This window comes from Parambassis ranga, chromosome 2, assembly GCF_900634625.1.
Source record: "Parambassis ranga chromosome 2, fParRan2.1, whole genome shotgun sequence".
In the NCBI taxonomy this organism is placed as follows: domain Eukaryota; kingdom Metazoa; phylum Chordata; class Actinopteri; family Ambassidae; genus Parambassis; species Parambassis ranga.
Genome location: NC_041023.1, coordinates 43978317 through 43992184, shown reverse-complemented (window position 1 = coordinate 43992184; position 13868 = coordinate 43978317). Strand labels below are relative to the sequence as shown.

The 13868-nt window shown below is 40.0% G+C and overlaps 2 protein-coding genes across 4 annotated transcripts in view; both read right to left on the bottom strand.

The window, feature by feature from the left end:
- Window positions 1-13868, bottom strand: part of LOC114450023 (rho GTPase-activating protein 1-like) — a 150551-nt gene that overhangs the window by 24141 nt on the left and 112542 nt on the right. The window lies entirely within an intron of this gene.
- LOC114448919 (uncharacterized) lies at window positions 3678-13197 on the bottom strand. Of its 3 annotated transcripts, none has more exons than XM_028426168.1 (6): window positions 13141-13197; window positions 11018-11365; window positions 6099-7144; window positions 5674-5829; window positions 5251-5340; window positions 3678-4387 (listed from the first exon to the last, which is right to left on the bottom strand). In XM_028426168.1, exons 1-6 carry the CDS (start codon window positions 13166-13168, stop codon window positions 4070-4072), a joined length of 1986 nt encoding a protein of 661 aa, XP_028281969.1. In that variant the 5' UTR covers window positions 13169-13197; the 3' UTR covers window positions 3678-4069. The 3 variants fall into 3 exon arrangements, with proteins under 3 accessions (XP_028281969.1, XP_028281977.1, XP_028281986.1); XM_028426176.1 differs by having other exon boundaries at window positions 11081-11365; XM_028426185.1 differs by lacking the exon at window positions 5674-5829.

Below are 13868 nucleotides of genomic sequence, written 5' to 3'. Positions count from 1 at the left end.
TCATTCAAGTTTCAAGCTTTGGGGAAAGTTAAAGGTAAAGCTAATGATAAAGTGCACTTTATAATAAATCAATTTAAATTAGCAATAAGCTAATCACAGGTTCAAATAACATTTAAATGTTTAAGCAAACAATTTGTTTGTGCATGTCGATGGGTCAATTCAGAACTACCATATGCCGGATCGGCATTAACCAGAAAAGTAACAAAAACAATACAAAACAAACAAAACAACCAATAATAAAGTATTCAGTCAATACTTTAACACTATGCCTAACGTTCGGCCATAAAAGTAACACAAATAGCACGGTCTATTAAAATAAAGACCGGTATTAACAGAGTTAGCTACGCTAGCTTAGCCATTAGCCTAGCGGTTAGCCTATAGGCTTTTGAATGGGCGACCGCGGCACCGCATTCGATAATAAAACAAAGTTCGTAGTTGCAATAAATGACTCACCGCTGAGTGGATATTTACGGAGATGATGTAGATTCAATCGGCGGGGTTTGTTTGGGTCATGAAGCAGTTTAATCGTTAATTTTGCCAGAATGCTATGCGGGGTTGTGCCCCGGAACGTAAAGGGAACACACCCCTAACATGTCCTACAAGCGGCTAGCGCCCTCTACAGGTCAAAGTAATTAACCACATCTCCCCTTCTCTAGAGAACAGAGGGTAGACCACCTCTGCCTCAACAGACCTTTTTTCCCCACACATTTTAACATTTATGCAATAACAAAAGAAATTCTTTTCTCTGCTACCTGTAATTATCATTATTGTTATATATATATTTTTTTCTTTTAAACAATATCAACATAACTTTGCTAAATCACAGGTCAAACTTAGTAGGCTTAACAACAGCCCTTCCAGATCTGGTTCTGAGGGTGGGAGACTCTGGTGTATGCAGAGGTACCAAGTGTTGGCGGTTTCATCTCACCACACCTTGAGGCAAGTCTATCATGTATGACCTTGGAGTGGAGTGATTCCCCAGCACAGTCCCTGGTGTCTTTGCATTAGTCACCCATACCTGTTCACCTGACGACAGGTCTGAGAGACGTTTGGCACGGTGACGCGTGTTGTAATTTTCAGCATCCAAAATCCCCTTCTCTTTTTCCTTTTGAGCCAAATTGATGCAGTCCGGCAGTGCCGGTGTCAGCTGAGAATGATGGGATGGCACCGTAGAACGGGGACGGCGACCCATAAGCAGCTGAGCTGGGCTGTATCCATTTTGGAGTGGTGTGGCTCGATAGGCTAGCAAAGCCAAATAAGGGTCTTCTGCCTTCTTCAAAAGATTCTTCACAGTCTGAACCACCCGCTCAGCTTCCCCATTGCTCTGCGGAAATGCTGGGCTACTGGTGACATGCTCAAAGCCATAAGATGCCGCAAAGGAAGTGAAAGCTTGCCCTGAAAACTGTGGCCCATTATCTGACATCAAAACCTCAGGAATGCCATGACGGGCAAATATTGACTTCAGGTGAGTAATGACGTCGGTGGACCTGGTTTTACATAGCAGGGCTATTTCAACATACCTGGAAAAGTAGTCAATGACAAGCAAGTATGTTTTGCTTCCTATGACAAACTGGTCCCCAGCTTCTGCCAGGGCCTTTTTGGACATTCAGTTGGCATAAGTGGTTCTTTTCTGTTATGTCGCTCTTGCACACCAAATGGGAAAATGATCAATATTCTAATTCAAACTGACTAAAGAATATAGACATGAAATCATCCTTCAATACCTCCACACTGCTGACACCTGCTGGCCCCTTTGTTATCCTCACCACAGAAATACCTGCCCTTCTGATGTACACACACACATTAATTTCTTTGTGTGTGTATATATATGCATCTTATATATATAAATATATATATATATATATTATTCATGTAAAATTAAAACACCTGTGACAAGGAATCACAGGAAAGAAATTCATCTTAAACTATGGCTGTCACATTAATTGGCATTATTCAGTGTTCACAGTATTCATATAACCACAAAGTCTGAATATTTTAATGTTTTTAGGCTTAAGCTATTAAACCAAATTTTTTTGTATGAACAGATAAAGTAATAAATATAAATGTTTTAAGCAGCAGCCCTACTTTAAATCAACATGAATTCAAACACACCTGGAGACGTTTGATGAACTGAGATCAGACTCGTAGGTCTTTTTCTAAATTTTCACACATCTTTTCTCAAAGTTCAATACTTTTAAAAGCTTTTACCATGGCCTGCCCTGTCCACTGTCATCTCTCAGTAACTTCTGTCCTGCACGGTTATAAAGTGCACATACACTGTGTTTTCACTGTGTGTAACATTGTGGCTGAATACATCAGAGGAGTGAGCCCACAGAATCTGAACATGACAATAGAATAGAATAGAATGCCTTTTATTGTCACTATGCACACGTACGGAATTAAGTAAGAATGTGAACTGACAGCTAAAACCAATAAAAAAGTTTGATGTAACAAGTGTAATGATGCATGGTCATTAGCAGAAAAGCTGTTTTTCAACTTTTCTGAGTATTCCCTTTTTGTAGAAAGGCCATAACATAGACTGAGTGTCATGGTCTGGGTACTTCCTGGTTGTTGTTGTTGGTCTTTTTGTCCTTCTTTATGTGTGTGTTTGAGTGAAGGGGTGAATGTTTTCTGGCTGTATTAGCTGCAGTGCATATTTAAGAAAGGATCTGATTCTTCAGCATTGAGCTGTGTGAGTGCTGCTATCAGGAAATCAGAGTTAAAAAGTGAGAACAGAAACCCCTCAGAGGGCTGGACCTGACTGCTGTCCTGATAAAGACATGAGCAGAGACGGCACATGAGGAAGACTGTTTGGAGGACACACAGAGTGGACATGGGTACTGAAGCTTGGTACTTAAGTAAAAGTACAAATACCCAGCAAAATATATACTCGAGTAAAAGTAGAGGTGCTACATCAGCAATCCTACCTAAGTAAAAGTCTTACGTACTGACTTTTAAATGTATTGTAAGTATTAAAAGTAAAAGTATTCACACACCGAATATATATGTATATATATATATATTGCTTTCCATTGCAAAGGATCTGAACAGGTTAAAATAATCAAAGAAATCATCTTAAAATTAAAATGGACAATGTGTCCAACAATTTATATTTTCAATACCCAGACGCAGCTATGGACAGGTCTGTGTGTGTCAGTGAACAGAGAGGCTGCTAATTAAAAAACGCATTCAGCATTTTTACTGTGTCAGTATTCCTGCTGTATTAATGTTATTAACAATTAATGAATATCCCAAGGTCACCTACTTTCTTCTACCCAGTTCCGTGTCAGACAGAGATCAGACCACTGGTGTTTACTGTCTAATAAGGTGAAAACTTCAATTCTTTAAGTGTCATAGGTTGTGGATCGGGTCTAGGGGTCACCGGAAAGAGGAAGACAGGAGAAGAGAAACTCATAGGAGGGCGGGGGGGCCTCCCTTCTGTCGGTCACAAACTGGGCTGCAGATACACAGAAAAACTCACACAGCATCTTAATAGATTCTCATAAAACATACCTTCATAAAACATAAACACCTATAAAGATCAATACTATTAAGCAATAACTGCTTTTAGACACAAAAGCTGTAGCTAAAAAACACTTCTGTGAAGCACAAATGAGAAAAATGTAAGCAGATTTACTGTTAATATGAACAAATAACAGACTTTTCAACAACAGCTCCTTTATTCCTCCTGACTGAAAGATAAAACATATAAAATTACAGGAAAACAGTGTAAACTTCTCATTTTCAATATTAAAGTGCAATAACCTTCACAGGTCTTGTGTGTGAGATTAAATTTTATTTAGTTATAAAGGCTTCACATAACTTCAAAAAAACTGTTACATTTTGAAAACGTATGCAAAGTTCTGTTAAGATGCCACAGTTCCAGACTTTGGGACCCATTATAAAAATATACAGTACGTGTAATGTATACTTAACAAGAAGACCAGGGACCCTCAGCATATATACTGTACCTTGCTAGCCATCATAATACAAAGACTCTTCTCTGAACTTTAATATAAAAGATACAGACAACACAACAACAAATGATCCGATGTCTTTGTGTATTATCTCACCCTAGAAGTTTGTTGTGCAAAGCCTGGACTTTGGGAGACATTTTCAAACAATCAAGCTTGAGAAAGAGCTTCTGAAATACCTCAAATGTGTATCTTAACTTTGTTGGGTAACTTAAGTTCATTGCATAGATCAAGCCCATGAGCAGAAGGCAAGCCTTTGCCACAGACTTGCAATCAGCCAGAACCTCAGTTCCCTCAATGATGACTGACACATCAGTTGCAGCGAGGCCCTCCTGTGTTGGTCCAGAAGAGATGACACAGATCTTCATTAGATGCGCAGCATAGTCCTCCTTGACTTCTTCCTTGCTGATGTCCTGTCAAAACAAGTGACAGCATTTAAGAGTGCCCATTTCAACCAGTCTTCACACGCACCTGCTGTGATGCACAAGAAAGCAAAGTAGTTCACTATTTCTTGGAGCAGTAGCTGGAGTTGCTCTATGAATTTTATTAAGAAGCAGTATTATTTCAGGTATTTTCAATGCCAATGTAATTCATGTCCCGATCCGATCACGTGATCAGAAATCGGGATTTCAGACTCGATCGGAATCGGACATTACCTCCCGATCAGGACTCGGATATATATTTATCAGGGCTGTCAAAGTTAATGCCTTCTATGCAGGGTGGCTCTGTGTCTTGTAGTGTAGGGGTATGACAGCTGCTTTTGGCGCGAGAGGTCCTGGGTTCGAGACTTCGATGCGTGTGTGAAATCTCTCAATGTGGCAATAGCGCGACACACACGCGTTTTGCTGCAATGAGTGCCTTTATAGAGAGTCCTGAAAGTATCGGATCGGGACTCGGTATCGGCAGATACTCAAAATCAAATGACTCAGACTCGGACTCGAGGGCAAAAAAACCTGATTGGGACATCCCTACTTATAATAGTATGGATTTTGAGACCTATTTATGTACACATGGTGAAATTAAGTACAGTGGTCCCTCAGTAATCACAGGTGTTGCATTCCATAATGTGAAGTAGTCAAGCTTAATTTTTTACAGTTATTATAGATGTTTTAAGGCTGTAAACCCCTGACTACACCAGTAGGAGACACAGCACAAAGGAAATTGATAGACAATGGTCTACAACCAATCATGAAAGGTGAACCGTGTTATAGCGAGAGACCACTGTACACTGAATATTTCCTATTTTTTGGAGTAATCAGAATATGTCAGAATTTACCTGGTAGTCTTTTATAAGTTCCTCTGTAGACTCACTAAGATACTCCATCAGACACCGGATAATCGCATCTCGTCTGCTTTCTACTTGTTCCTGTTCAAAACAAAAATAGAACTACTAAGAAATTAAATTCACAGATACAAAACAAAACAACAATTACCTGTGGGTAAAAGCTGAAAAATGAATCAGGTCTGTTTTACCTCATGTTACCTCATGTTTGCATAAAAATTAAAAGAACACATGCGTTAAGTAATTTATATTCTTAAAATATACCAGGACAAACAACACAAATATTGTGTTGTGCAATATTTTAAACAAATGACTGATTAGTTCAGTTAAATGAGAAGAAGCCAATTACTCTCCTGACTCATAATCACCTGGCCAGATTATTGTCTACATACAGTGACCCAAATACATTAAATTTACCTGACTGAATGAAAGCAGCAAGGGTCTTATTTTTGTTCCTGCAACCCCGCCTTTTGCTGCAAATATCTCACTCAGTTTTGGGGTGTAAAAGTCTAGCTGAGACAAAAAGGTTCGCTCCAGATGAACTGCAGTGATCCTTCTAAACTCCGCTTTGATCTGAAATAAAAGGTGTTAGAAAACATTTACACTAGGAAAGTAGTCTGTCAAGATTTTCATGTCATGCTACATGTTACTCCAGGTAATATTATATCTGTTAAAATATACCAGCCTGTGAACAGCTGATCATTGGAAAAACACAAAACTAACTGGAACACAATAATTAAATATCACCTCTATGTGGTTGTCGCTAATACTTGCAACGTACACATATACAATTAATCACACATGCATGTGCACATACTACACACACAAACAGTTTACTTTACCTGAGTTTCGGAGAATAGACTGGGCCATCTTTCCATGAAGGCTTTTACAGCAGGGCATTGCTTGACAACTTCTAGTCTTCGATAGGAGAAAGACCTCTCCATTTTATCAGCGATTACCCCATCATTGTTTTTCTTTGTTGCTTCCTTCAGCAAGTCTTGTCTTTCCTGTTCTAGGGTGTCCACTGTATCACCGAATGGAAGTGGAGGCAGGTAGTTCACTTCGGCTTTCTTCGGCCGCTTGATGCCTTTAGTTCGGCCGTTTTCATTTGAACTCAGTCTCTTCCTTGTGTTTACCTCAAGTTCTGGACAAGCAAGTTGACGGCATCTAAGCTTTGCCCGGTAATTTCCCATTTTGTACTTAATCCTTTGCTGCCACCCATATAATCCATTAAAAGAACCTGGTTCTTTAAGACATGGGTATTTTTCCATGAGTGCTTCAACAACAGCTAAAACCTGGACACCTGTGGGGTAAGCTGTATACCGAAATATTTCTTCTGCTAGTTTCTCAAGTACACTACTTATCAGTCTTGGATTGTTCAACAAGGTGCCATCCTTTTGGTAGGCCAGGTTTCCTGCCTCCAGCATGCGGTTCACAACATAGGAAAAAGCAGGTACTTGAAATTTTGCTGGCCATGGCTGAGAACGGCCACACATATCACTTCCATCAGAAGGAGAAAGGATAATGTTAGCATGGGATCCAGATGGAATGCTGGAGCAACGTTCAAATGTTTGTCCTGTTAGGGAGTGGTCGACATCTGCTTCTTCCACAGATGGCAGATTTAGTATGACTGGAGCCTGAGCTTGTACAATCTTCAAAGTTCCCCTGTCTACTACTTCCTCAATGGAGCTCAAAGTAAAAAACTGGCCTCCAAAATCTGCGTCTTCAGACATTACTGTAAATTCCCCTGGAATACAAAAAGTCTCTTGGATGATGCACAGCAATTCCTGGAGTGTACCAGGTATGCCTGAGGGTAGAAGCAGTTTGTGGATATCATTTTCTCCCATAATAATCCGGAGTTTTGCTGGGGTAGCCATCTTGAGGGAATCTACATTAAAACACAGATAAAGATTAAGATAAAGATACGAACATTGTACTGAGGTACTACAACAACGTTTGTGTTAACACCTAAAAGGAAAGGCAAATGCGGTGTTTTCCTGCCTGGTGACTGAGGGAGAGTGAGATGTGACTGCATTTACATCACTAAGATGGTATGCAATCATCAACTGGTGCTCGTTTGCAAGTGACAGCAAAATATTTCTGAAGCATCCTGTTTGTCTGACCACTCTTTTAAAGAAGCTGTGTTTTGCTTTAAATTAAATTGTCCACAGGGCAACCAGAGGTACAAATTCCTGAATGAGTTGAGATAATGCTCAAGAAAGTGGTGCTTGGGAAGGACTCTGTTGTGGAAATGCTTCAAGGAATCTCCATCGATGCTCAGAAATCAAACTGTCAAGATAGCAAATGCTTTCCTTAGTATGGACTGGGGACATAACAAGGTCCACAATATCTTTCAGAGTCATCAGTATTTTCCACACTGGTTCATCTTCAGGTACAAGCAAACACCAGTTCTCATGTGCATTGCCTCCAACTGACTTTCGTGTGGCAAAGTTAGCAGGGACAGCATAAGGGCAGTTTGCTTTATCACTCCACCTAAATGGGAACTGTTGAATGGACTCGTTAAGTTCTGAGAGAAAAATATTTTTTCTTGATCAAGGTATCAAATGATAATACCAAATCTGCTCAACTGGAATAATGCCCTCAAGAAGGTCATGGAAAACATCAGGTGGGTAACCAGATGTCACATGGAAGTGATCAAGTTCTTCAGAGAGTCGTTTCACACTATAGCAAGGAGTATGAATAAGACTAGACAAAGCTGTCTGAACATGCAGTTCATGCTGCCCTTTTCCAGGGTTTTCATGTCAGTTAACAGTGGTTCAAAGATTTTCTTGTATTCAAATTGCTTGGTGTCAGTTGCCTTACAAAGAACAGCTAAATAAATGGATGCTGGTGTTTATTGTGACTGGATTGGAATGTCTCCCAGCATCCAATAGACAGCTGTGACCTTGTGCTTTCTGCAGGCTGTCCCAAGTGGATTGCACACCTCAAAGTCAATGTACAGAATAATACTAAATCTGTCTTCTTCAGAGAAAAACACCTTTTCCCTATAGTGGGACCCATCATGAAAAGAGTGGTATTGAGTCCTTATAGAATTTCTTTCACAACTCTGGAGGTTTTTTCTGAATTGTCTTGTTTAAAACCTGTAACAAGGACTGCAATATTGGTACATACTGAAATGTTCTCCCTTCTCTGCTGTCAAGTATGTAGTCCTCTAGCTCAACAACAAAAAGGTTATTATTTTAACCAAAATCAGAGGTTAAAGATGAATCCAAATCACAGTTATAATTTTTCAAAGTGAACTCAACAACATTGCGAAGAACTGGGCTAGATGCAGTGGATGTTATGAACTGAAGCTCACCCAAAAGTTCATTAATACATCTGTTTGACACATGGCCATCAATCCTCCAGGTTTGGGAGGAGATCCCTCAGAAGAGCATCTGCCGCCTCATCAGGAACATGCCCAGGCATTGTAGGGAGGTCATACAGGCACGTGGAAGCCACACACACTACTGAGCCTCATTTTGACTTGTCTTGAGGAACTTTCACTCAAGTTGGATCAGCCTGTAATGTGATTTTCCACTTTCATTTTGAGTATGGTTCCAAATCCAGACCTCCATGGGTTAATAATTTTGAATTATATTGATCATTTTTATGTTATTTTGTTCTCAATGTATTCCACTATGTAATGAATGAAGATTTTTAAATGGAATATTTCATTCAATGAGATCTAGGAGGTGTTATTTTAGTGTTCCCTTTTTTTTTGAACAGTGTGCATGTATATATCAGTTAAGGGGTGTTGGTTCTGATACCTCTTACTGTACTCTTACTGTATCTTGTGTTGTTGATTTAAAACTGTTAACCCTTACTTAAACCCATAGAGCTGAAAATACGAAATGTCAAATCAAGCATGGATTTTAATGAATTAAAAGGGGACGATAGATATAACATACCAAGATATATTAAGAAAATTAGCTTTAACATAATACAAGTTCTTATAACACAAATACTGTATGGCTGACTAGAAAGTATTACACTGACAACAGTATCTGGTTAAACTAAAAACTAATTTGTACTGCACCATTATATTAAAAAACAGGTCAGAGATCTTATTACTGTGATTCAAGAGAGCCTTTCGACTAAAACATTTCCCACATGTTTCACAAGAAAATGGCTTCTCACCTGTGTGGGTTCTCATGTGGACAGTTAAATGATTATTGTTCCTAAAACATTTCCCACATGTTTTGCAAGAGAATGATTTCTCAACTGTATGGTTTCTCATGTGGACAGTTAAAGTACCGTATTTTCACGACCATAAGGCGCACCGCATTATAAGGCGCAGTGTCAGTTACACGGTCTATTTCTGTCCTCAGCGCATACACAAGGCGCACCGTACTATAAGGCGCAGGTTACGCTAAAACATACCAGTACGTAAATTCAGTAAAAACCGACTGGATATCAGTGAGGAGCCGGTGCAGCCTCTCTCTCGACGGTGGCAGCGACAGAGAAACAGCGTGTGTGTTTCTATGGGCAGAGCAGTGGCTGCTGCTGAATGCCTGTTGTGATTCCAACTTTATCTTTACACTATTAACAAATAAAGACTGTCATCGGATATAAATTGCACCACAGTGATTCCTAATTCATTATTGCTCTGAAATTACGGCGGCTTTCACAAAAGCTCGGACAACAGTCACTGAGACGCTAAGACGCCAGATACCAGTACGTACGGTAAATAAAAAGGTAACGGGACAAAAACAGAGTTAAGTCGAACTTTATTACAGCTATGTACAATACACTCACATTTTAATCAATCCTCTCCCGCAAACCCATCAAAGTCCTCATCTTCAGTGTCAGAATAAAACAACTGTGCGAGTGCTTGCATACCAGCTTCCCTCTCGTCACTGTCGGAGTCACTGTCACTGTCGTTGCCGGCTGGCTGTTCGGAAATTACGCCGGCTTTCACAAAAGCCCGGACAACAGTCAATGCAGAAATATTAGCCCATGCGGCCACAATCCACTCACATATGGTGGCGTAACTCGCCCGGCGCTGCCTCCCAGTCTTGGTAAAACTGTGCTCGCCGTCTGCCATCCATCGCTCCCACACCGCTCGCAGCTTAGCTTTAAACGCCTTGTTTACTCCGATATCCAGCGGTTGAAGTTCTTTGGTTAACCCTCTCGGGATAACGGCAAGCTCCGAATTCGTCTGCTTCACCTGGTTTTTTACTCCAGCGGTGAGATGGGCGCGCATGGAGTCACAGATCAGCAGCGAGGGTGATACGTGGAAAAAAACCGGTCTCTTTACGTAAACTTCCTTGAGCCACTCTCCTATTTTCTCCTCGTCCATCCAGCCCTGATCTGCGATCGGACCCTCGCATCTCAGCTTTAAGCTCCGCATCCTCCGCAAGCCGCTCACATCTCTATCAGCAGCGATTCAGTAAAAACCGGCTGGATATCAGTGAGGAGAGCCGGTGCAGCCGGTGTACTCAACCCATACACAAGGCGCACCGCATTACAAGGCGCAGGGCCGATTTTTGAGAAAATTTTAGACTTTTAGGTGCACCTTATGGTCGTGAAAATACGGTACATTTTCGACTAAAACATTTCCCACATGTTTTGCAAGGGAATGGCTTCTCACCTGTATGGGTTATCATGTGGACAGTTAAATAACTAACATTCTTAAAACATTTCCCACATGTTTTGCAAGACAACGGCTTCTGACCTGTATGGTTTCTCATGTGGACAGTTAAATCACGATTTTGACTAAAACATTTCCCACATGTTTTGCAAGAAAATGGCTTCTCACCTGTGTGGGTTCTCTGATGTGTATAAAGTTTCTGATGTGTAAACAATTTTCCACAAGACTTACATTTTAGACACTTCTTTCCTGGAGAGTTGTGAGAGAGAACCACATCACAGCTTTGATCAGGTTGTATATGGTTACTTTCATGAGCAGCAGTCACAAAAAGTGGGTCAGCCTTCTCATTGAGTACATGCTGCTCTCCCTTATCACTGCTGCAGAGAACCTGCTGCTCCTCTTTAATCTGTGTGGGTTCTGGTTGCTCCCAGTCCAGACTGCAGTTTGTCTCCTGGTTACAGAGCTGCTGGTCAGACAGGATCTCTTCCTCTTTACAGTCATGTTGTTGAGTGAGAACTGGAGACAAATAGACACAAATACTATTGTGTTAATAATAATAATAACAATACATTTTATTTGTAATGTACTTACAAATAAAAAATAAAATTCGACAGCAAATCTCAAATTGCTACATAAAAGCAACAAAGGCAATTGCATAAAACTAATCAATAAATAGGAGATAAAAGAAAAAAGAAAAAAAAAACACTATAAAATGGAATTTGAAGTTAAGTTAATTTTAAGTCCCCTAATGATTCGATTGGATTACGCTTCATAGTGCTACGATTCAACAATTTCACTCTGAATGATTTGTTAGTTGTATTACATAACAAATATTTTTTTTACTCTGTGATTTCTTACTCTGTGATGTAAAGCACTCTGAATTGCCTTGTGTATGAATGGTACAATATTAATAAACCTTGCCTTGCCACATTAAACAAACTACAATCCCGACATTGAAATTGCAGGAAGAGTTCATGCATCGTTTCCAAGATTTTCACGCAATGCATCCACGTCCATGATGACACACTTTTGAGTTTGATGTTGACATTCAGTTTATTGTGCACCAACAGGCGAAGCTACAAGTATCTCAATGAGAGAATCAGGTCCTACTGGGTGGTAGGGCTGGGCGATTAATTGAAATTCGATTTCAATTTTGATTTTGGCTTCCTACGATTATGAAAACATAAAACGATTAATGTGCCAAGCACCCTGCTTGCGTGTTGCCCAGCGACACGGCGCACACTAGCTTTACAGCGGTGTGCCGCACCCCGCCCCCGAAACACAAACTGTGCTCCACTTTCAGCACGTTTTGAGGTGAGGCAGCAGCTACTTTAGCTGCCTGGGGGAAGTTGTTTATGACCAAGCGCTAAAGGAGCAGAAAAAGTCACATAAAGTTAAAGTCTCCTTTAGTGTCCCTCAGTGTCCTGCCACCACCTGTCAGGCATCCATCGAGTGGGCTCTCCAACCCACTTGCCAACCAGCTCCCGGAGAAGAAATCACAGAGGCATCACATTCATGCTAGCAGAGACGTGCACAATCAACACCATTAGCAACCCGGGGTTCGAGAAACTTGTGACTACTTTGGACAAGCTTTACACGCCATCTCGTCACCAGTTCACAGTTGCGCTTGATGGATGCTGTGACAAAGTTGTAAAAGATGTTCATACAGCAGAATATTTCGCTGCTACAACGGACCTGTGGCTCCTACATTTAGTATTTTAAAACGTTTTCTATTTAAAAGGGGAAAGGTTATTGCATGCTGTTTTAATTAATCCAGCTTTTGTTACAAGGTGTGTTGCTGCTTTTGGCCTCAAAAACAATAATATTTAAACATATTTAAGTTGAACATTATATACTAATCATACTATATGTTGTTTAAATTGCTCTGGAGTTCATTGTAGCATTGAGTACTCTACCACATAGTTTTTGATATTTATTTTTATATAATATTTGCATATATTTTATTTATATATTATCACTTTGTTGTAATTTATTTTTGTCAGTTTAGCTGTAATTAAACATTAGTTGATGTGTGAAAAAGAAAAATCTGTTTCAAGTTTAATAAAAGCCAATTTTCAAATCGATGAATAATCGTTTTGACTAATCGTGATCATGATAATCGCGATTAGATTTATCGTCTGGGTGCATTAACTAGGGGCACACCCCTAGTTAATGCAACATAACAATCATAACAAACAGAAAATATTCATAAACATTCAGGTTCTGATTAAGAGAAAAAAACTTTTCATGTTAAGATTTTCCACAAACTCAACATTTTAGAGATGTTTTACCTTGAGGAGCGTTGTGAGAGAGAACCATGTCATGGTTTGGTTCTGGTCCATCATAAGCAGCAGTTACTATAGAGGGATCAGTCTGCTCTTTCAGTTCATGCTGCTCTCCTTCATGACTGGTGCAGACTTCCTGCTGTTCCTCTTTAACCTGTGGAGTTTCTGGTTCCTCCTGGTCCAGAATGGAGTTCTTCTTCTGGTTACAGAGCTGCTGCTCAGCCAGAACATCCTCCACTTGACAACTGTGTTGTTGAGGGAGATCTGCAGGTCAAAGGTCAGAAGAAAACAGAGTTTATGTGATCTCCATGACAGTAGCTCATTTGTCAAAAACTGAACCTCAATGATTCATCCAGGTCATTTCCTTTGAAAAGCTTGAAGCAGGACAACTGGACTTGTTAGAGTTCCTTGAAGATGTTTAGCTGCTCCTACAAGCTGCTTCAAGCCTCTGAACAGTTCAGCACCTTCTTATACTAAAACTAATGATACACTTAAAGCTTTTTGTTTTTACAGTTGGTTTCACTTTTTGGTAACATTAGAGCCTTTGTTTAGATATTTATTCAGAATACAGTTTATTCACATACAGTCCACAGCAGCTCTCATTAACCCTTCAGAGTGCTGAAATAAAAAACTGAACACACCTTTACTGTCACATCATGTTTAATTAGTTAGCAGCACAAACATGTTCATCTCTCCAGTTTCACTGCATGGTCTCCTAAATATACACATTGTGC

Excerpts from the sequence above, each read along its gene's own strand:
- LOC114448919 (XM_028426168.1), bottom strand. The coding sequence starts at position 13,168 with ATGGTTCTCTCTCACAACGCTCCTCAAG. Across the intron at positions 5,341-5,673 it reads TGCTGCTTTCATTCAGTCAG|GAACAAGTAGAAAGCAGACG; the intron begins GTAAATTTAATG and ends TGTTTTGAACAG. Across the intron at positions 4,388-5,250 it reads AACTTATAAAAGACTACCAG|GACATCAGCAAGGAAGAAGT; the intron begins GTAAATTCTGAC and ends TTGTTTTGACAG.